The sequence below is a fragment of the Triturus cristatus genome, chromosome 12, assembly GCF_964204655.1.
Source record: "Triturus cristatus chromosome 12, aTriCri1.1, whole genome shotgun sequence".
Classification (NCBI taxonomy): Eukaryota; Metazoa; Chordata; class Amphibia; order Caudata; family Salamandridae; genus Triturus; species Triturus cristatus.
Window position 1 is genome coordinate 575,082,437 of NC_140595.1, and position 21,214 is coordinate 575,103,650.

The 21,214-nt window shown below is 45.2% G+C and overlaps 1 protein-coding gene across 3 annotated transcripts in view; it reads right to left on the bottom strand.

Annotated features, from left to right (window-relative positions):
- Positions 1–21,214, bottom strand: part of ABCC12 (ATP binding cassette subfamily C member 12) — a 907,115-nt gene that overhangs the window by 68,352 nt on the left and 817,549 nt on the right. For all 3 annotated transcript variants that reach the window (XM_085640128.1, XM_085640130.1, XM_085640129.1), the window contains one exon: positions 10,760–10,873. In XM_085640128.1, coding sequence (XP_085496254.1) covers positions 10,760–10,873 — 114 coding nt within the window. The remainder of the gene's footprint in view (positions 1–10,759; positions 10,874–21,214) is intronic.

Sequence of the window (21,214 nt, forward strand, 5' to 3'; positions counted from 1 at the left end):
GTGTGACAACATGTTTATTTCTGACACTCATTAGGAAATTATAAAAGTAGTTTGAATCTTTCGGCATGTTTCTATACATTCCGAGCTACTGCACTTTATTTCTTTTTCAAAAACTGACTTGTATTAAACTGATTCTAATATTGTTTTGCAACAATTATCCAAAAACCTTTTCATGTGTTTTAGTTTGCACTAGAGATTCTATTTTTATTGTTGATATTTCAAACATGCTCTATCTTTCATATGAAAGAGCAATGCACCAAGGATTTAAGTGGTTTGTGGGAAAGGTGATTTTGTAACACCCTGCCGTACATGATAAGGATAACCATAACCTTTTAAAGGAACTCAGCATGTAGCCACATTCCTGGATCAGTGACACGATACTGATGCACACAATACCAAATCTCAAAAATATCGGAAAATAAACTAAATTCGCAAAAATATTCCCTTCCTGTACTTATAATAAAATCACAAATATCGAGAACCAAAATATTACTTTTAAAAATATTGATTTGAACTAATATTGATAACAAAAATATTGGAAACAAATATATCATAACCTTTAAATAAACATCTAATCGAAAATATCAAACAACACAATATCAACTAAATGAATATCACAAAAATAAATACATTGTAATTGCAAAACATAAAAATGACAACATTTTACATAGAAGAAAATGTGAAAATAAACATTTAAAAACATTTATAAGCATTTTAACAACATTATAATAATCTTACATGACTAAAATAAATATGTCACCCCAAAAAAATAAAGCTCAAAACATAACAAAATTAATTTAAACATTTGTGTAAATACAAAAATGTAATCATTATTTAAAATAATGATAAATAAATATCTATATGCACCTATATCTATAGACCTGATCTAGATCTTGGCTGAAACGGGCTCACTATTGCTTTTTCAATGGATTCACCGTTCGCCTAGTTGGTGGTCTGCCCACTCACTTTAGATCCTGGCAGGTGCATGGACAAAAGACCGCTGTCATGCCACCGTCACTGCCAGATTTTATAACTCACGTCGACTACACCATAGGAAAAAGTGTCTGGGAGGTGGTACAACCACTTTATTTGCCAGGCCAATCATGATATGCCTTCCCGCTGGGGCAACTGTGGTGGGAAATCTTCCACACCTGAGATACAAATCAAAACGGTCATCGGCAGAAACAAAGGTAACCTCATCTATTACCTGTTACCATCTTCACTTGACTGTTCACTTTTGCTCAGGACTTGTGCATTTTTAAATCACTCACACAAGCAATAGCATACCAATGTGCAACGCATATGTCACTAATGATGACATTCAGGAAATTTAAAGTAACATACCTGTATAACCACATTGTGTTATTAAAGTTGGTGCCAGCTGCTGTCCAAAAAAAGGACACTTGCACAAAAAAGGATATCAAATCGAAAATCATAAACTCACCAAACAGGTGTGTTTAAATAAATTACGAAAATTGTCACAATAAAAACACATGCATCACACATTAATGTAACATCATGTAGGAATTGTACTAGACAAGATGTAACCATCACCTCATAGATTACCTGGAAAATCAATGGCAGACCTAAATTGAAATGGTCTGCATAATCATCCTTGTAACATTTCCCCTTTTAGTGCAAGTCCTGTATTGTACACAATTTAGAATTGCAATGCAGATGTGTACATTACGTGTCAGTAAACAAGATGAAACAAACACACCTGTTGTAAAATATCCTTAAATGTGTCATCATCTATTTGTTGCTTCACGTGTCCACTACTATGTTGAATGGCTGCACCTAAATGCACATGACCAATCCATACCATGTGACCCAGTGTATGCATGTAACATAGTAGACATATAAAAAGTATGTATTTGTTCCTGCCTTCATGCTAAGGAAACATATGTACCACATATTTTACAATGAAACATTGCTAGGAATCAAGCAATTGTAAAGGAAAATATTGCCAGGACAAATGTGATGAAAAGAAAAATTGTGATTTATTCACAATGAGATAAGTCTATCAACTTGACAAGTTCAAATGGGGTCCATAAAGTCCTGTGGACATGTGTGCCATGGCACTCAGCTTGCCTCCAATTGCACTGCCAGAGGGACCTCCCTGTGAAGGGGTATCTAATGGGCAGAGCAGGCACCTCAAAGATGTTACTTGGGAGGTGAGGGGTTGGGTTTGGGAGTGGTGAGGGTTTGGGGGGTGTTTGGGTTTGGGAGAGGTGGTCTTGGTTTTGGGATGGGAGCCTTTGCAATTTTAGTGGTAGCTTGTGGGGTATTAGGGGTGGTTTCTGCCTTTTGAGGGGTGGGTTTGGATATGGTGGGGATGGGTTAGGGGGTGTAAGGCATATGTGTGCATTTGGGAGAGGGTGTTTGGGTGTGGCAGTGGTCAGAGCAAGGGCAAACATAAGACTCGCATGCGGAAAATGGGTAGGATGTTCTGGAGGGAGTTGGGATTGGGGGTAGAGGGAGTGAAAGTGGAAGTGTCTGTTGTGGATGTGTCTGTTGAGGGGACAGGTGTCTGTGGATCTGGTGTATATTGTGCCCTTTGTGTGTGTGTTGCTCTGTTGGTGTGTCTTGTTTGGATGAGTTTGGGCATTTCCGTTTTATGGGAGTGTGTGCTGTGGAGGTGCTGAGTGTGGTCATTGTGTATGTGCCTGTGGTGGTGGGTGCAATGTCTGGGGGTGTGCTTGTGGTGGTGGATATGGCTGTGGTGGTGTGTGCGGTGTATGCTGGGTGTACTTGTGGTAGTGCATCTGAGTGTGGTGGTGGGTGCGGTATCTGAGGGTTTGCTTGTGGTGGTGCATGTGAGTGTAGTGGTGGGTGCGTGCCCGAGGGTGTGCCGGATGTGGTGGTGCATGTGGCTAGGGGGTGGATGTAGTATCTGGGGTGTGCTTGTGGGAGTGCATGTGAGTGTAGTGGTGGGTGCGTGCCCGAGGGTGTGCCGGTGGTGGTGGATGTGGCTGAGGTGGGGGTGCAGTACCTGAGTGTGTGGTGGTGGTGGTGGGGGTAGTGCATTTGAGTGTGGTGGTGGGTGCGGTGTCTGAGGGTGTACTTGTGGAGGTGGATGTGGCAGTGGGTGCAGTGTCTGGGATGTGCTAGTGGTGATGAAAGGGTATGTAAGTATGGTGGTGGCTGCGGTGTCTTTAGTTGTGGTGGTGGTCTGTCTGTTTGGATGCACGCCTGTGTTTTTAGTGGTGTTCTGTGTGGGCATGCTGCTTGTTTCTGTGTGAGTGGTGCATGCAACGGTGTGAGTGTAATTGGGACAGGTCTGGGAATAGGTAATTTGGACAGGCATGAGATGGAAGGTGAGGCACACAGTTGGGACTGTTGGGAGGTTGTTGCCAGTGAAGAGGCTAGAACTTGAAAAGACCTCTGTAGGCCAGACATAGGACTGTGAATACCTTTCAGGTAGGCTACCATTTGTTGAAATTGGCAGCCAAGCTCCTGGATGTCATTCAGTATTGCAGTCTGGCCTACAGAGATGCTCATGAGGAGCTCAGTGCAGCCCAAGGAGGACAGGGACAGGGAGTGAGGTGCCTGGAGTGAAGGAGACGCCACCTCTTTTAGGGGGCCAGGTGTGGCCAACTGTGGGGAAGCAAGAGGGTGGAGATGGTACTCTGTGTGGTAGACAATAATGCAGGTGTTACAGGAGCAGTAGGGTTTGCCACCACTAGGGAGTGTTTGCTGAAGGTAGCCCCTGAAGAAGATGTTGGGTCTCTGGTGCCTCCGTTGCACTCTTCTCACCCTATGTGCCACTGGGTCCCTCAGTGTTGGCGGTGTCAGTACCAGAAACACAGTGGGTAGCTGCTTCCCCACCTGTGTTGGCAACTTCTTCGCCTGCCCCAGATGATGCTGAAATTACATATATAATAGTGTTATTGGATCTGGATAAACAGAACTGATCAAGACCTTTGATCACAAAACAGTTCACAAGATTTCAGAAATTCACCTGCTTCAAGAAATAGACAAAGCACATCATCATACACAGTGTGCTATACTTACACCTTAAAGAACTCTTCTTGTGTGTTGGACATGGGTCACCGTCAATGTTGATAGGAAAAATCCTGATTGTAACAAAAAAGTAGTCATGTAACATGGGAAAACCTTATAAGAACATACGCCCTTGCTGCTGCTGTTGGGTTCTCAACTGCCCATCAATCAATCAATCAATCAATTAATCGCTCCCACTCCGCACAGCACCGCCTGTGTGTCCCTGCCCCAGCTGCCGCTGCTGAGGAAGTTCGAGGCCCTCTTCCACCCGCAGGCTACCACCTGCGCCTCATCCCTGGTGGCCAGTGGTAGGCCATAGGTTTGTTCATCTCCGCTTTTTTCCGCTAGTTATTGTATTGTAGTGTATTGTTTTCATTGTATTTCCTGTATTGCCGTTGTCTTCATTACTGTGCCTGTGACTGCTGTCCCGCTGCCTGTATTTGATCTGTGCCGTTTTTCCCTCTGTTCTCCTCGCTGTCCGAGTGTCTTTCTGCCCGTTTTTTTTCCTGCTGTTCCCCTCGCTGCCCCGTGCCTCTCTGCCCGTTTTTTCCTTCTGTCTCCTAGCTGCCCCTGTATTTCTGTGCCCTCTTGCCTTCTGTTCCGCTCGTGTCCCCCTCGTTTTTTTTTTTAGCCCTTTTGCCTTCTGTACCACTCATGCCCCCTGTCTTTCTGTGCCCTTTAGCCTTCTGTAACACCCGTTTTTTGAGCCCTTTTGCCTTCTGTGCCACTCACTTTCCCCTTGTTTCCTGTGCCCTTTGCCTTCTGTAACACCCGTTTTTTTAGCCCTTTTGCCTTCTGTACTACTCGTTCCCCCTGTATTTCTGTGCCCTTTTGCCTTCTGTAACACCCGTTGTTCGAGCCCTTTTGCCTTCTGTGCCACTCATTTACCCGTTTCCTGTGCCCTTTGCCTTCTGCAACACCCGTTTTTCCACTCGATCTTGTGCCCTTCCCTCTGTTCTCTTCGTCATCCTCCTCCTACCCCGCTACTGTGTCCCCTGTGGCCACGCCCCCCTGACTGCCCATTCGCTGCACCCGCCTCCCAGCTACTCCTCCCTCCCACTTCCCCATATATGCCGGCCGCTGTGCGGCCACGCAGCGGACGCGTGGCGCACCTAAGGCATGCCTGTCTGTGCCCGTCTGTGCCTGGACCGCGCCCAGCGCCAGAACCCATGACCCCCGATCCCACCATGACGACTGCCGCCGCTATGATGCCATCACACTCCATGCTCTCAACCCTGGACGGACCCTCACCTGCTTCAAGACCGCCCCAAAATGCACACACGTTCCCTTCACCTGCCGGAACTGCAGCTACACCAGTCTCAGAGCCGACGAACCACCCGCCTAGAGGGGAGGATAGGGCAGACAATCTTAAAATGTAGATAGCTTGTACCAGGCTGCAGAATTGAGACTTATGTTCTGTACCCCCATTATATTACGACGCCTACCAGTATTTTTCCATGTTAGATGGGTCTTTTGTAGGCTTCACAACATACTCAATGTAACCTTATGCTTGTAACAGTCAGTCCTCTCATCAGCCATTATAGGAGGCTGGTCTGATTGGACTACAATGCAGTGAATAAACTAGTATGTTTGTATTCTCTACTGCGTCATCGACTCTTGATTCTTGGAAGGCTAGAGGAGGTCAGGATTGGACCGGGTGGCCCTAATCGGCTCACTTCCTTCACAGTCACTCATATTCTACTCACTCACCCACACAGTTAGGTATACACCCACTCACTCACACATACAGCCTCTCATACATATACTCATTCACCCATACAGTCACTCACACAGGCACTCACTCACCCATACAACCACTCACTCATATAGGTACTGACACCCAATAAGTCATTTACATAGCAAGTCACATACTTACTCAATCACCCATATAGGCACTAATGCACCCACTAAATTACCCATACACTACTCATGCACTCATTCACTCCACTCACACACATACCACTCATACACTCACTCACTTGCCCATACAGACACTGACACACACATTCACTCACTCAGACACATTCTGCTCATGCAGCCTCTCACTCACTTAGATATCCACTCACTCACCCACTCACTCACATAGATAGCTACTGGCACACCCACTCACTCACCCATACTCTACTAATGTATCCATTCACTCATACATACAGCTACTCATATACCCACTCAGTCACCCATACAGGCACTTACACATCTCACTCAATCACACATACAGCTACTCTCACACATACTCATTCACCCATACAGCCATACAGCCACTCACATACCTATCCATTCACACATATAGCAACTCACTCATTCACCCATACAGTCACATACATGGGTACTCACTCACCCTATAGGCACTGACACACACAGCCATTTATACAGCCAGTCATGTGCCTACTCAATAACCCGTACAGATACAAATGCCCCCCCTAAATTACCAATACACCACTCATGCACTCATTCACTCACCCATATGCCACTCATACACTCACTCACTTGCCCATACAGACACTCACACACTCATCCACACACTCATATAGTCACTTACTCACCCATATAGGTACTGACACCCAATCAAGTCACATACGTACTCAATCACCCATACAGACACTAATGCACCCAGTAAATCACCCACACACTACTCATAGATTCATTCACTCAACCACTTACCACTCATATACTCACTCACTTGTCCATACAGACACTGACACATGCATTCACTCACTCTAATTCTGCTCATGCAGCCTCTCACTCACACAGATACCCACACAGCCACTCTCACCTATATACCGATTATATACCAATTTACTTACCCATACACTACTCATATATCCACTCACTCACTCACCTAGACAGCCACTGACACACCTACTTACTCATACTCTACTAATGTATCCATTCACTTATACATACAGCCACTCACACACATACTCATTCACACACACAGCCACTCACTCATTTACCCATACAGTCACATACATGGGCACTCTCTCACCCATATAGGCACTGGCATACGCACTCATTTATACAGCCAGTCATGTGCCTTCTCAATCACCCATACATATACTAATGCCTCCAATAAATTACCACTACACTACTCATGCACCCATTCACTCACCCATACACTACTCATATACTGACTCACTTGCCCATACAGACACTGTCACACCCACTCACTCGCTCACACCTCTGCTCATGTAACCTCTCACACACTCACACAGATAATCATACAGCCAATCACTCACTTATATACCAAACATGCACAGACTTACTCACCCACACACCACTCATATATCCACTCACTCACTTACCCAGATAGCCACTGACACACCCACTCTATCATACTCTACTAATGTATCTATTCACTCATGCATACAGCCACTCACACGCCTATGAACTCACCCATGGAGCCACTCACACACCAGGTCAAACAGCCTTACAGCCACTCAAACACCCACTCATGCACCCATAAATACACTCCCATACGTTTTCACTCCCATACATACACTCACACAGGCACTCACAAACCTATAAAACCACTCACACATGCACTCACTCACCCATACAGGCACTCACACACCCACTAACGCACCAATACAGCTATTCACACACCCATTAACTTATCCATACATGACTCCTGCACCCAATCACTCACACATAAAGCCACTCACACACCATCAATCATCTATACACTATCTCATACACTGACACACAGAACAAGACATATTTACACTGATTCAAACATACATATAACTATTCCTTCTTCAACCAGAATTGAGGGTTCCAACAAGAACTGTTGTTTTAAAAAAAAAAAGTTTATCATTTTTTGTATTTTTTAACAACCTTAGGTTTTTTGGGGTGTTTTTAAAAACGTTTTTTAGTTTCTTGGCAGAAAACTTCAAAGCATAGTGGTGAGACTGCCGTGGAAAGGGTGGCGGTGAGGCAACAAAGGCCATTGTGCCTCTAGGCTTGTAGACACATGGGGGCACATGTAGTACCCCCTACATATGCCCCCCTCAATTTGCACCCCCAGTTCATGCACGGTGTGGCATGTATGCTACACCATGCAGGAAGGTGCAGGTGATGATCTGAGAGTGGCAGTCTGCCTGTTAGGCTCTTCTATGAGCCTGACATACCGCAGCTGTGAGAGCGCCAAATGCCCACCTGCCAGACCAGGAATAAAAGCCTGATCTGGCGGGTAATCGCACCGCAGGTTTGTCAGCCCTACAGCAGATAGTGCACTGCACAGTCCGCTGTAGGACTGGCAAACTCAGAATAAGGCCCTTAATATTAACATTGCATTCAAATATTTTTTATATATGGGACTAGCCTTTACTCCGAAGTTTTTACTTTGTATAACATGTACCACACATTTTTTAAATCAAAATGACTGTTGGCACATCAGTCTTTACAACGCAAGACTTTACCACGAATTTGAACAGTAGGTGACAGTGTTTTTCTTTGGAACACGATGCACCTCATTATTTAATAAAAATACATGAAATTACTGAAAATATACTCTCAGTGCGGAATACACAAGGGTTTAGAGGCAGTGAGTGTTTAAGTATGGCTGGATTACTTGTGTGTTAGTACACTGGAAATTTTTTTCAAACCCTTATTATCATTTTAATAACCAATTATATAAAAAAGTTAAGTTACCACAGTATCAAAAAAATATTTTTCAAAAAAGGCCAGGATGGGATGCAGAGGGTTTAACAGGGAGTAGGTGGGTAAGTGTGATTGCAGGAGTATTATTAATTTTCTGTGATTTGGTCCCTCTCAAGTAAGATTTGCATCTTTTCCCCATAAACAAATGGGTTTAACCATTACTCAGCATATTCTGAATGTTTTCTTGTAGTCGGAAAGCAACACTCATTAATGTTGACAACTTTTCCAAATATATGACCTGTGTTTGAAGCTGCACTGCTTAGATAGCAGTTGCATTTCCGATTTTCAAATTTTCCACCTCCATTTGCAGGGCTTTCTCATATTTGTGCTTTCAACAAAAATGCAATAGTAAATTACAATTAAAACAAAATAAAAAAAAAACAATGTCATGATATGCGTGGTAAATGTCTGCTTGCTAGTTATTTGCGTGGAAGAGGACTTTTGACATTGCGTACGGTGCTGCAGCCAGCAGCACTGTCCGCAATGTTAAAAGCCCGGGATGTGCCCGCCAGTATGGTGGGCGCATCCTAATATGTGTGGTGAGACCGCTGCATGTCTGGCGGGGGTCCCAGCACCGCTACGAGGGCAGGCAGACTGATGTCCGCCCGCCATCATAATGAGCCCCTAAGATCCCATCGTGGTGGTGGTTGGAATTGTGTCCCTACCATTGCAGCAGTGCTTGCGTAGGCACCGCCATAGGGATTACGATGTTCCACAGCCGGAAAGGGACTTTGGGGTCCCAAGCAGTCCCCCTGTCGCACGTGGGCCACTGTAGAGTGGCCCGGGGGGCACTCACAGTACCCCCCTACACATCCATGCACCAGATGCCAGGCACCCTTCTTCTGGTCCGCAGCACAAGCTGCAGTAGAAAAACGCACTTTCCGCCTGCCACCACAGCGGTCAAATCGTAATTGGGCAGTCAAATCACTGCCTGCCTTTCGGGCAGTCCCTCGACCTCCCTGATGGTAGACGGTGATCTGACTGTCCGTCATCATAATGTTGCCCATAATTTCTATAAAAGACAAATGTATCAAATATATTTGTTAAAATAATGAAATTGAAAAAAACGACATCAAAAATTTCATTAATCAATATAAAGAGGATATTAACATTTTTAAAATTAGTTATTTCCAAATATTTTTTAAATTAACTTTACAAAAATATATAAAAGATGTATTAATACAAACAAATATACATTTACTTTTAATTTAGCAAATTTCCCCACAAATGTGTACTTTTTCTGAGTTTTTTTAATATATTAATAAATAGAAACCATTATTTACAAAATGTAAAATAAAAATGTGCATCATTTACATATTTATAAAAATGTAACACAATATCAAATATAAATGTTCACAAATTAGAAATCTTCCCACCCTTATTCCCAAAAAATAAACATCTTGCGCTTATAACATAGTAACATAAATATTGATTATACGCATTAATAAAACTAAACAAAGATAGAAATTTTACATTAAAAATTACATTATGTCCAAAATACACTAACAAAGAAATTACCAAACTAAAATAATACACACTACAATAAAATGCGTATAAAATAACACATAAAAAGGATATTATATACAACAATCATTTTTATAACAATATTAAAAACAACACTTAAAATGGTATTCTTACCTTCGATATTCCTAATGACGATATTTTTGACATCTCAATATTCTTGGCACGATATGTTTGTATCAAAATATTTTTTATGCAATATTTTGTCCTGACTCTCTTGTTCTTCTACATAGTCATGGAACTCCTCGGTGACTTGAAATATCCTTATAATATACGGCATGTGGTATTGGATTACCTTTATTATGTGCAACTGTTTAGAGTTGGAAGATAATAATGACATTTGTCTAATTCAAATGCTTACAGTATAGTTAAGTGGATTTGTCACTTTTCACTTCTGTTACACTACATTGCAATGACCAAAATCTAAACAGTGCTCTATGGCAAATAGGATGTGAAATAATACCATAATAGGAGGTCCTAAGTTATCTTAACTGTACTACATACATTCAGGGCCTTTGATTACAGCAGAAACTAATACAGGCAAAGACATATAATACCCCACTATACATATTTTTACCTTTGAATTCCGAAGTATAGCTCGTGCCATGCAGAGAAGTTGACGCTGTCCAACAGAAAAGTTCTCTCCATTTTCCACAACTTCTGCTTGTAATTTTTCTGACAGCTGAGAAATCTAGAGCGAAAAAACAACATTTAAACTGCTGTCCATAAAAATAACAAGATCACAGTCTTTTGCCCTCATTGTCATTCTGCCAATTAAATGGAGCAAGATATGCTTCAGGCCACAACTCAAGACCTTCCATTCTCTTTGGCCCCCAAGCACTACATCAATACGTTGCTAGCAGTCAATGAGAAGCACTATTGAGGATGGCCTTAGGAGGGCTTGATGTTAGTACGATACTAAGTGGGGTTTTTTCACCAGGGTTTTTTTTGCAGACGTTATGATTTTGACTCATCTTAAACCTTGCAAACTTTTCCCAGCTAGTATTGCCAACTAGTTGAAGTTTTCTGTGCACTCCAAAATTAATTTCATAATCAGGCAGGGTAATCTTTGCTCTAATCAAAGAGAGTCAAACTATAAACAGACTTTTCTCTGAAAGTCTGGAAATGTAAAGTTTTCTTACCTTTTCAATAGATTGTGAAATTGTGTAGAAAATGAACACAAAAGGCCCCATAACTAATAGGGACCACAAAGCCTGGCGTTCGCAGCACCATTTCCAAATGTATCAACATCAGGGGCAACAGTAATTTCGGGTACATGGAGTAGTTACTACGATTGCTAGTTATACCGCAAGTATTGCTGTGCCTAATCTGTGAAGAGAGAAACACTTCTTTATGAAAATTAAATTTTCATGTTAAAGTGTGCCTAAAATAAACCCCCCTTTCAAAAGGCCTAAACATTCATTTTAAATAGTAGTAAGTCACCCCTAAAGTAGGCCTTACCAGCCCTAAGGCAGAGTGCGTGGTATTTAAAAGTAGGATGTCTGTATTTAATGTTTTTACATGTCCTTATAGTGAAACAAGACCCAAACATGTTTTTCAATGTAGCAAGGCTGGCAGTGACATTGGAAATGCAGGGTTACTTTATTTCACTCAAAGCTAACGTCAGATTCCCAATAGCTAGCACAATAACTCAAATACTCATTTTTATAATTAAACAAAATCCAACCTAATGCTAATGTTGAAATTTGGCTTCAGAAAGTCACTATTTTTCTGCCAAAAAGCCCCTAGCAGTCTTGTCATAGTTAATCCTCAACTGTAACCTGGGAGCCTGCTGGTGAGGGTGTGAATGACTCCCTGGAACGGGAACAAAAGTGCCTTGGCTGGGAGAAGGTATGATCTCCCCCTGAAAGTATGGACTGGGGATGTTCCCACCAACTGTACAAGCTTTAAAGGGGCATCTCCTGTCACAGACAGATGTGACTTACACCTAAGCCTGCCGCTTCCATAAATCAGGTAGTCAGAGTAGTACCAATCCCAGTGGGGTGAAAACCTACTTCAGAACTGGTTTGCAGGGGGAGTTTCTCATTTCCCTTGTCACAACTCAGGGGCATGCCCAAAGCTCCGCCCAGGGGAAGAAAGGTTCTGCTAAGGTGGATTTTGGCAGACACACTGTGGGATTGTTCAGGGCCAAGACCCCAGAAAATTATGCAATAGTGGGTAGGGTTAACCTGGGAACTTTTTCTCAATTAGATAAGGAGTCTCCTCCAACTGCAAGCTACTGTCAGACATAAATGTGGCACCCCTGTGTATCCTCTTCAGGACATCTCACTACCTGTGAAAGACAGAAGAAGTACTGTACCTGCTGTTTAACCTATGGAGAGAAACCCCAAGTGCTAGACTGTCTCCCACTTCTACCCAGGACAGAAGAGTAGACACCAAGGGCTAGGTGGCTAGCCTCCTATTAAGCTTCAGGAGCACAAAAGCAGCAAGAAGCCCAAATCCATGCTGAACCCAGCTGAGCAGTCCCAACTAGATTTGCCCAGTTCCTGCGGGTGGCTCTAGTCCTAACCCCCAAATGGTACCCAAAAGGTCCTGGATCCTTGGCTAGTGTTAAAGTGGGCGCTTTCCCCTCAGAAACTGCATGACTAGATACTTAGAAAGAATTTCTGAACCTTTTTGAAAAAGAACCAGAGTCACCACTGGACCACCAATGAGATGCAGCCACCAACATCGAACTGCTGGTAGGGCCCAACCAGCTTGTTTGCCCCCTTGAAAGGATTTCGCCTTCCAGAAAAGTTTCTAAGTTTGAACATGGAGGACTTTGTAGCATCCTCCCCAGCCCAGGTACTCGTAAATGAATACACCACACACTGAGCTTACTATTACATATCTTTATTCATGTGTGTGTAGCTGCAAATTCAATGTTCGAACCATGAAATCTATTCACTGCACCAGAACACTTACGTCATAGTTCTATGGAGTCCATAAGGACCCAAAAGGGTCTCGTCATCGCTAACTCACAAGACACTAAGGGGTAAATTAGAATGTTGGGCGGATCGCCACTGCTCAAATGGCGGTGGCGATCCGCCTGACATTCTCTCCCGCCCGCATGCCAATTCCCCCCTGCCATATTACTATGGCTTTACCGGGTGGAAAAGGTTTTAATATGGTGGCGGTGTCTGTTAGACACCGCCATCCATATTACGATACATGCGGGGAATTGCCTTTCTGTGGCGGTAACGCTGCCACGGAAAGGCATGCGGTCCTTGCCATTGGGAATTCTGGGGAATGGGGGTGCACATGGGGGTACCTATGGTACCCCCCTGCATTTGCATGCACAACATGGCAGGCACCGCGCGGTGCCTGCCACGTTGTGCATGCAAATGAACAACATGGATTTTTGTCATTGCGGCGGGTGGTGCTGGAAGCACCACCCGCCGCAATGTCATAAATGCAGAATGCGCCCACCAGTGTGGCGGACGCATTCTAATCTCCCCAACGGGACTGCCGCACTTATGGAGGGCGGTCCCTTTTTAAGTCGGGATCGCCCGCCATCCTAATGATGCCAGAAGTCTCCCCCCTTCATTAAATAAAAAATATTTTATTACATATATATATATACAGAAAAAAAACTTTCAGGCATAGAGTGACGGATAAATTATGCAAAAAAGAAGCAGAGAACTCTGGGTAGTTCTCAAGTTTAGGTGGAAAGCAGCTCCAATATAGAGCTCTCTCAACACCAGCGACACTTAAAATTGCTCACCTCAAATGTCTGCTTTTCCATCAAAGTCTTTAAGCGTAGGATTAGAACAGTGTCATCCACACCGAAATAGAAAGGGGCAAATTCTTTTACCATTTCCACAGCAAAGTCTTTAAGCATAGGATTATCACAGTGCTATCCTTGCCGAGCTGTAAAATGGCCAAAGCCTTTTACCACTGCAGGCACAGTATTACAGCCTTGGATTATTAAAATACCACTGACACTGCCCTCATCATCTCATGCCTAACTTGCTGTAATGCTTAAGGATAGCCGCCAGGGATAGTCGGAGGGTGAAGTAACCTGGACAGTTCATTATTGTGGGGTTTGTGTGTATGGTGCCTTTCAGCACTTCGGATTGGAGAAGGGCTCTATTCCTTCAGGTGATTATTCAGTGACTCAACTGAAGGCAACTGCCTGTCGTCCTCCTGAGCCAAGATCCTAGGCTACCTCCTGATCTGGTTGTGTGAAAAGGTAATGCAGATACTGAAGTGAGTTTGGTGGGATGCACAGGGGAGTGCTTGCATTAGATGTGATGATCTGTAGGTAATTCTGTTTATGTTTATATCATAGTGTTCACCACATCCTCAGCACCCACCTGGTATTGCGCTAATGGCTCCCTGGCTAAAGGAGAAGGTGGACCCTAGGTGACGCTTATGCGATTCAGCACCGGAAGATCTGCTGTATCTACTATGCTCCTGCAAAGAACTTTCACAAGAACGGAAATAACTGCTGAAACCTAAATTTAACCCGCAAGGGGTTTGAACAAGGAGGCAGGCTGTCCTGGCATGTTTCACACCCAGCGACCCTCAATTGAACTGTTCCTTGGTAAAGTTCTTGAGGATATGCGAAAAGAAAATGCAGGAAGAACAAGTTACTTACCTTCGGTAACGCTTTTTCTGGTGGATACAGTATCTGCCTGTGGATTCCTCACCTTGTGAATATCCCCTGCGCCAGCTTTCCACGGAACTTTTCTTTCCCAGCACTCCACGTCGACGTGGGCGACGTCATAATGCATCGGCTCCGCTCGCGATTCCGCATGACGTCACCGGAGCCATAAGAGGCCCACGTCGGCGTGATGACGTCAGTTCCACCCATTTTTTCCGTGCCTTCGAGGCGAACAGGTGGACCATCGACAGACTCAAAGTATACATAGTATACAATATACCAACACATATGCATAGTATACAAAGGAAAAGAATGCTAACTAAACAAGCATCTACTACAAACGTACAAGAAAGTTGAAAAACATATCAACAAGACCTATTTCATGGTATACATAGGTGGACAATGGGGAGGCGGTTGGGCCAGTGAGGAATCCACAGGCAGATACTGTATCCACCAGAAAAAGCGTTACCGAAGGTAAGTAACATGTTCTTCTGATGGATACATCTGCCAGTGGATTCCTCACCTTGTGAATAGATTCCCACAGCAGTCCCCACTCCCGGAGGAGGGTGTCCACCTTCCTACACCAGAAAGTCTTGCAACACAGAGCGCACAAAGTGGCCCTCCCTCCTCATCTCCGAGTCCAAGCAATAATGCTTTGAGAAAGTATGGAGGGAGGCCCAAGTCGTGGCTTTACAAATATCTGCCACAGGAACACCCCGGGCCAAAGCAGATGTAGACGATTTCGCTCTAGTCGAATGAGCTCTAATACCCTCAGGAGGGGTCTTACCAGCCAGGGCGTAGCAGATCTTGATGGCAAGGATAATCCATCTTGACAAAGTGCGCTTGTGCACTGCTCTTCCTTTTGAATGACCAAGATAGCCAATGAAGAGTTGATCATCTAGACGAAAGTCTTTAGTCCTGTCCAGATAAAAACTCACAGCCCTCTTTGGATCCAGGCGATGGAGTCTTTCCTCCTCCTTGGAGGGATGAGGAGGTGGATAAAAAACAGGGAGAGTAATAGACTGCCCCAAATGAAACGGAGTAACAACTTTTGGCAGGAAAGCAGCCCTGGTCCTGAGAACCATCCTTTCAGCATGTAACGTAAGAAAAGGGGGTTTGGAACTAAGAGCTTGAAGCTCACTCACCCTCCTTGCCGAGGTTATGGCTACAAGAAAGACCACCTTAAAGGACAACAGCCTCAAAGGACAGCTATGTAGAGGCTCAAACGGGGACCCCATCAGAAAGGTTAAAACAAGATTAAGGTCCCACTGTGGCATTACAAAAGGAGTGGGAGGAAACATGTTTGTAAGGCCTTTGATAAACCTCAGAACAACCGGAGATTTAAATAGTGACGGTTGATCAGGAAGGCATAGAAAAGCCGATAAGGCAGATAAATAGCCCTTAACCATGGCTACAGCACAACCCTGCTGAGCCAAGGAAAGAGCAAACTGGAGCACATTAGAAAGATGGGCTTTTAAAGGGTCAATGGACCTCTCTCCACACCATTTTACAAATTTAGACCACCTATAGGAGTAAATGGACTTGGTGGAGTGTCGCCTGGCCGATAAAATAACATTCACCACATCAGGCGGGAGAGAGAAGGAACTCAGGTTGCCCCGTTCAATCTCCAGGCATGAAGGTGTAAGCTCTGGAGGTGGGGGTGTAGAACCTGCCCCTCCGACAGCTGAGCAGTCCCAACTAGATTTGCCCAGTTCCTGCGGGTGGCTCTAGTCCTAACCCCCAAATGGTACCCAAAAGGTCCTGGATCCTTGGCTAGTGTTAAAGTGGGCGCTTTCCCCTCAGAAACTGCATGACTAGATACTTAGAAAGAATTTCTGAACCTTTTTGAAAAAGAACCAGAGTCACCACTGGACCACCAATGAGATGCAGCCACCAACATCGAACTGCTGATAGGGCCCAACCAGCTTGTTTGCCCCCTTGAAAGGATTTCGCCTTCCAGAAAAGTTTCTAAGTTTGAACATGGAGGACTTTGTAGCATCCTCCCCAGCCCAGGTACTCGTAAATGAATACACCACACACTGAGCTTACTATTACATATCTTTATTCATGTGTGTGTAGCTGCAAATTCAATGTTCGAACCATGAAATCTATTCACTGCACCAGAACACTTACGTCATAGTTCTATGGAGTCCATAAGGACCCAAAAGGGTCTCGTCATCGCTAACTCACAAGACACTAAGGGGTAAATTAGAATGTTGGGCGGATCGCCACTGCTCAAATGGCGGTGGCGATCCGCCTGACATTCTCTCCCGCCCGCATGCCAATTCCCCGCTGCCATATTACTATGGCTTTACCGGGTGGAAAAGGTTTTAATATGGTGGCGGTGTCTGTTAGACACCGCCATCCATATTACGATACATGCGGGGAATTGCCTTTCTGTGCCGGTAACGCTGCCACGGAAAGGCATGCGGTCCTTGCCATTGGGAATTCTGGGGAATGGGGGTGCACATGGGGGTACCTATGGTACCCCCCTGCATTTGCATGCACAACATGGCAGGCACCGCGCGGTGCCTGCCACGTTGTGCATGCAAATGAACAACATGGATTTTTGTCATTGCGGCGGGTGGTGCTGGAAGCACCACCCGCCGCAATGTCATAAATGCAGAATGCGCCCACCAGTGTGGCGGATGCATTCTAATCTCCCCAACGGGACTGCCGCACTTATGGAGGGCGGTCCCTTTTTAAGTCGGGATCGCCCGCCATCCTAATGATGCCAGAAGTCTCCCCCCTTCATTAAATAAAAAATATTTTATTACATATATATATATACAGAAAAAAAACTTTCAGGCATAGAGTGACGGATAAATTATGCAAAAAAAGAAGCAGAGAACTCTGGGTAGTTCTCAAGTTTAGGTGGAAAGCAGCTCCAATATAGAGCTCTCTCAACACCAGCGACACTTAAAATTGCTCACCTCAAATGTCTGCTTTTCCATCAAAGTCTTTAAGCGTAGGATTAGCACAGTGTCATCCACACCGAAATAGAAAGGGGCAAATTCTTTTACCATTTCCACAGCAAAGTCTTTAAGCATAGGATTATCACAGTGCAATCCTTGCCGAGCTGTAAAATGGCCAAAGCCTTTTACCACTGCAGGCACAGTATTACAGCCTTGGATTATTAAAATACCACTGACACTGCCCTCATCATCTCATGCCTAACTTGCTGTAATGTTTAAGGATAGCCGCCAGGGATAGTCGGAGGGTGAAGTAACCTGGACAGTTCATTATTGTGGGGTTTGTGTGTATGGTGCCTTTCAGCACTTCGGATTGGAGAAGGGCTCTATTCCTTCAGGTGATTATTCAGTGACTCAACTGTAGGCAACTGCCTGTCGTCCTCCTGAGCCAAGATCCTAGGCTACCTCCTGATCTGGTTGTGTGAAAAGGTAATGCAGATACTGAAGTGAGTTTGGTGGGATGCACAGGGGAGTGCTTGCATTAGATGTGATGATCTGTAGGTAATTCTGTTTATGTTTATATCATAGTGTTCACCACATCCTCAGCACCCACCTGGTATTGCGTTAATGGCTCCCTGGCTAAAGGAGAAGGTGGACCCTAGGTGACGCTTATGCGATTCAGCACCGGAAGATCTGCTGTATCTACTATGCTCCTGCAAAGAACTTTCACAAGAACGGAAATAACTGCTGAAACCTAAATTTAACCCGCAAGGGGTTTGAACAAGGAGGCAGGCTGTCCTGGCATGTTTCACACCCAGCGACCCTCAATTGAACTGTTCCTTGGTAAAGTTCTTGAGGATATGCGAAAAGAAAATGCAGGAAGAACAAGTTACTTACCTTCGGTAACGCTTTTTCTGGTGGATACAGTATCTGCCTGTGGATTCCTCACCTTGTGAATATCCCCTGCGCCAGCTTTCCACGGAACTTTTCTTTCCCAGCACTCCACGTCGACGTGGGCGACGTCATAATGCATCGGCTCCGCTCGCGACTCCGCATGACGTCACCGGAGCCATAAGAGGCCCACGTCGGCGTGATGACGTCAGTTCCACCCATTTTTTCCGTGCCTTCGAGGCGAACAGGTGGACCAACGACCGACTCAAAGTATACATAGTATACAATATACCAACACATATGCATAGTATACAAAGGAAAAGAATGCTAACTAAACAAGCATCTCCTACAAACGTACAAGAAAGTTGAAAAACATATCAACAAGACCTATTTCATGGTATACATAGGTGGACAATGGGGAGGCGGTTGGGCCAGTGAGGAATCCACAGGCAGATACTGTATCCACCAGAAAAAGCGTTACCGAAGGTAAGTAACATGTTCTTCTGATGGATACATCTGCCAGTGGATTCCTCACCTTGTGAATAGATTCCCACAGCAGTCCCCACTCCCGGAGGAGGGTGTCCACCTTCCTACACCAGAAAGTCTTGCAACACAGAGCGCACAAAGTGGCCCTCCCTCCTCATCTCCGAGTCCAAGCAATAATGCTTTGAGAAAGTATGGAGGGAGGCCCAAGTCGTGGCTTTACAAATATCTGCCACAGGAACACCCCGGGCCAAAGCAGATGTAGACGATTTCGCTCTAGTCGAATGAGCTCTAATACCCTCAGGAGGGGTCTTACCAGCCAGGGCGTAGCAGATCTTGATGGCAAGGATAATCCATCTTGACAAAGTGCGCTTGTGCACTGCTCTTCCTTTTGAATGACCAACATAGCCAATGAAGAGTTGATCATCTAGACGAAAGTCTTTAGTCCTGTCCAGATAAAAACTCACAGCCCTCTTTGGATCCAGGCGATGGAGTCTTTCCTCCTCCTTGGAGGGATGAGGAGGTGGATAAAAGACAGGGAGAGTAATAGACTGCCCCAAATGAAACGGAGTAACAACTTTTGGCAGGAAAGCAGCCCTGGTCCTGAGAACCATCCTTTCAGCATGTAACGTAAGAAAAGGGGGTTTGGAACTAAGAGCTTGAAGCTCACTCACCCTCCTTGCCGAGGTTATGGCTACAAGAAAGACCACCTTAAAGGACAACAGCCTCAAAGGACAGCTATGTAGAGGCTCAAACGGGGACCCCATCAGAAAGGTTAAAACAAGATTAAGGTCCCACTGTGGCATTACAAAAGGAGTGGGAGGAAACATGTTTGTAAGGCCTTTGATAAACCTCAGAACAACCGGAGATTTAAATAGTGACGGTTGATCAGGAAGGCATAGAAAAGCCGATAAGGCAGATAAATAGCCCTTAACCATGGCTACAGCACAACCCTGCTGAGCCAAGGAAAGAGCAAACTGGAGCACATTAGAAAGATGGGCTTTTAAAGGGTCAATGGACCTCTCTCCACACCATTTTACAAATTTAGACCACCTATAGGAGTAAATGGACTTGGTGGAGTGTCGCCTGGCCGATAAAATAACATCCACCACATCAGGCGGGAGAGAGAAGGAACTCAGGTTGCCCCGTTCAATCTCCAGGCATGAAGGTGTAAGCTCTGGAGGTGGGGGTGTAGAACCTGCCCCTCCGACTGCGAGAGGAGGTCTGCCCTCAGAGGGAGACGGAACGGAGGGCACAAGGAGAGGTGGAGAAGATCTGTGTACCACACCCTTCTTGGCCAATCCGGGGTGATCAAAATAACTTGGGCCCGGTCTTGGCGAATCTTCCTCAGAACCCGAGGAATCAAGGGTATGGGAGGAAATGCGTAAAGGAGTTGCGAGCCCCAACGGGCAGTGAGCGTTTTCAAAAGTGGCAAACAGGTCCACCCGAGGTGTCCCCCACGTCCGAAAGACGTGACGAACCACCTCCGGATGGAGCCTCCACTCGTGATCGGCGGAGAACTGCCGACTGAGACTGTCTGCACGTACGTTCAGCACCCCGGCCAGATGATTTGCCATCAGACAAATCTGATGGTCCTGAGCCCAGGACCATAGACGTAAGGCCTCTCTGCATAGACAAAGAGACCCCACTCCTCCCTGCTTGTTGACATACCACATCGCGGTAGTGTTGTCTGTCAGGACTTGAATCGACTGACCGCGAAGGGAAGGGAGGAAGGCCTTGAGCGCCAAACGTATCGCCCGCAATTCCAAAAGGTTGATGTGAAGCAACCTTTCCTCTGGAGACCAAAGACCCTTGATCTCCAGATCCCCCAGCTGAGCACCCCACCCTAAGGTGGAGGCATCCGTTATCACCGTGGCCACCGATGGAGTCAGATGGAAGGGCTTTCCTTGAGACAGATTGCCCTCCACGCTCCACCAAGATAGATCCGCTGCAGCTTCTCTGGAGACCTTGATCGACTCCCTGAGATCTCCATTGTGCTGATACCACTGCTTGCGGAGGCACCACTGGAGCGCCCTCATGTGCCAGCGTGCATGGTTGACCAACAGAATGCAGGAAGCGAACAGACCAAGCAGGCGAAGGACCTTCAGAACTGGAACAACCGCTCCATTGTGGGATAAAG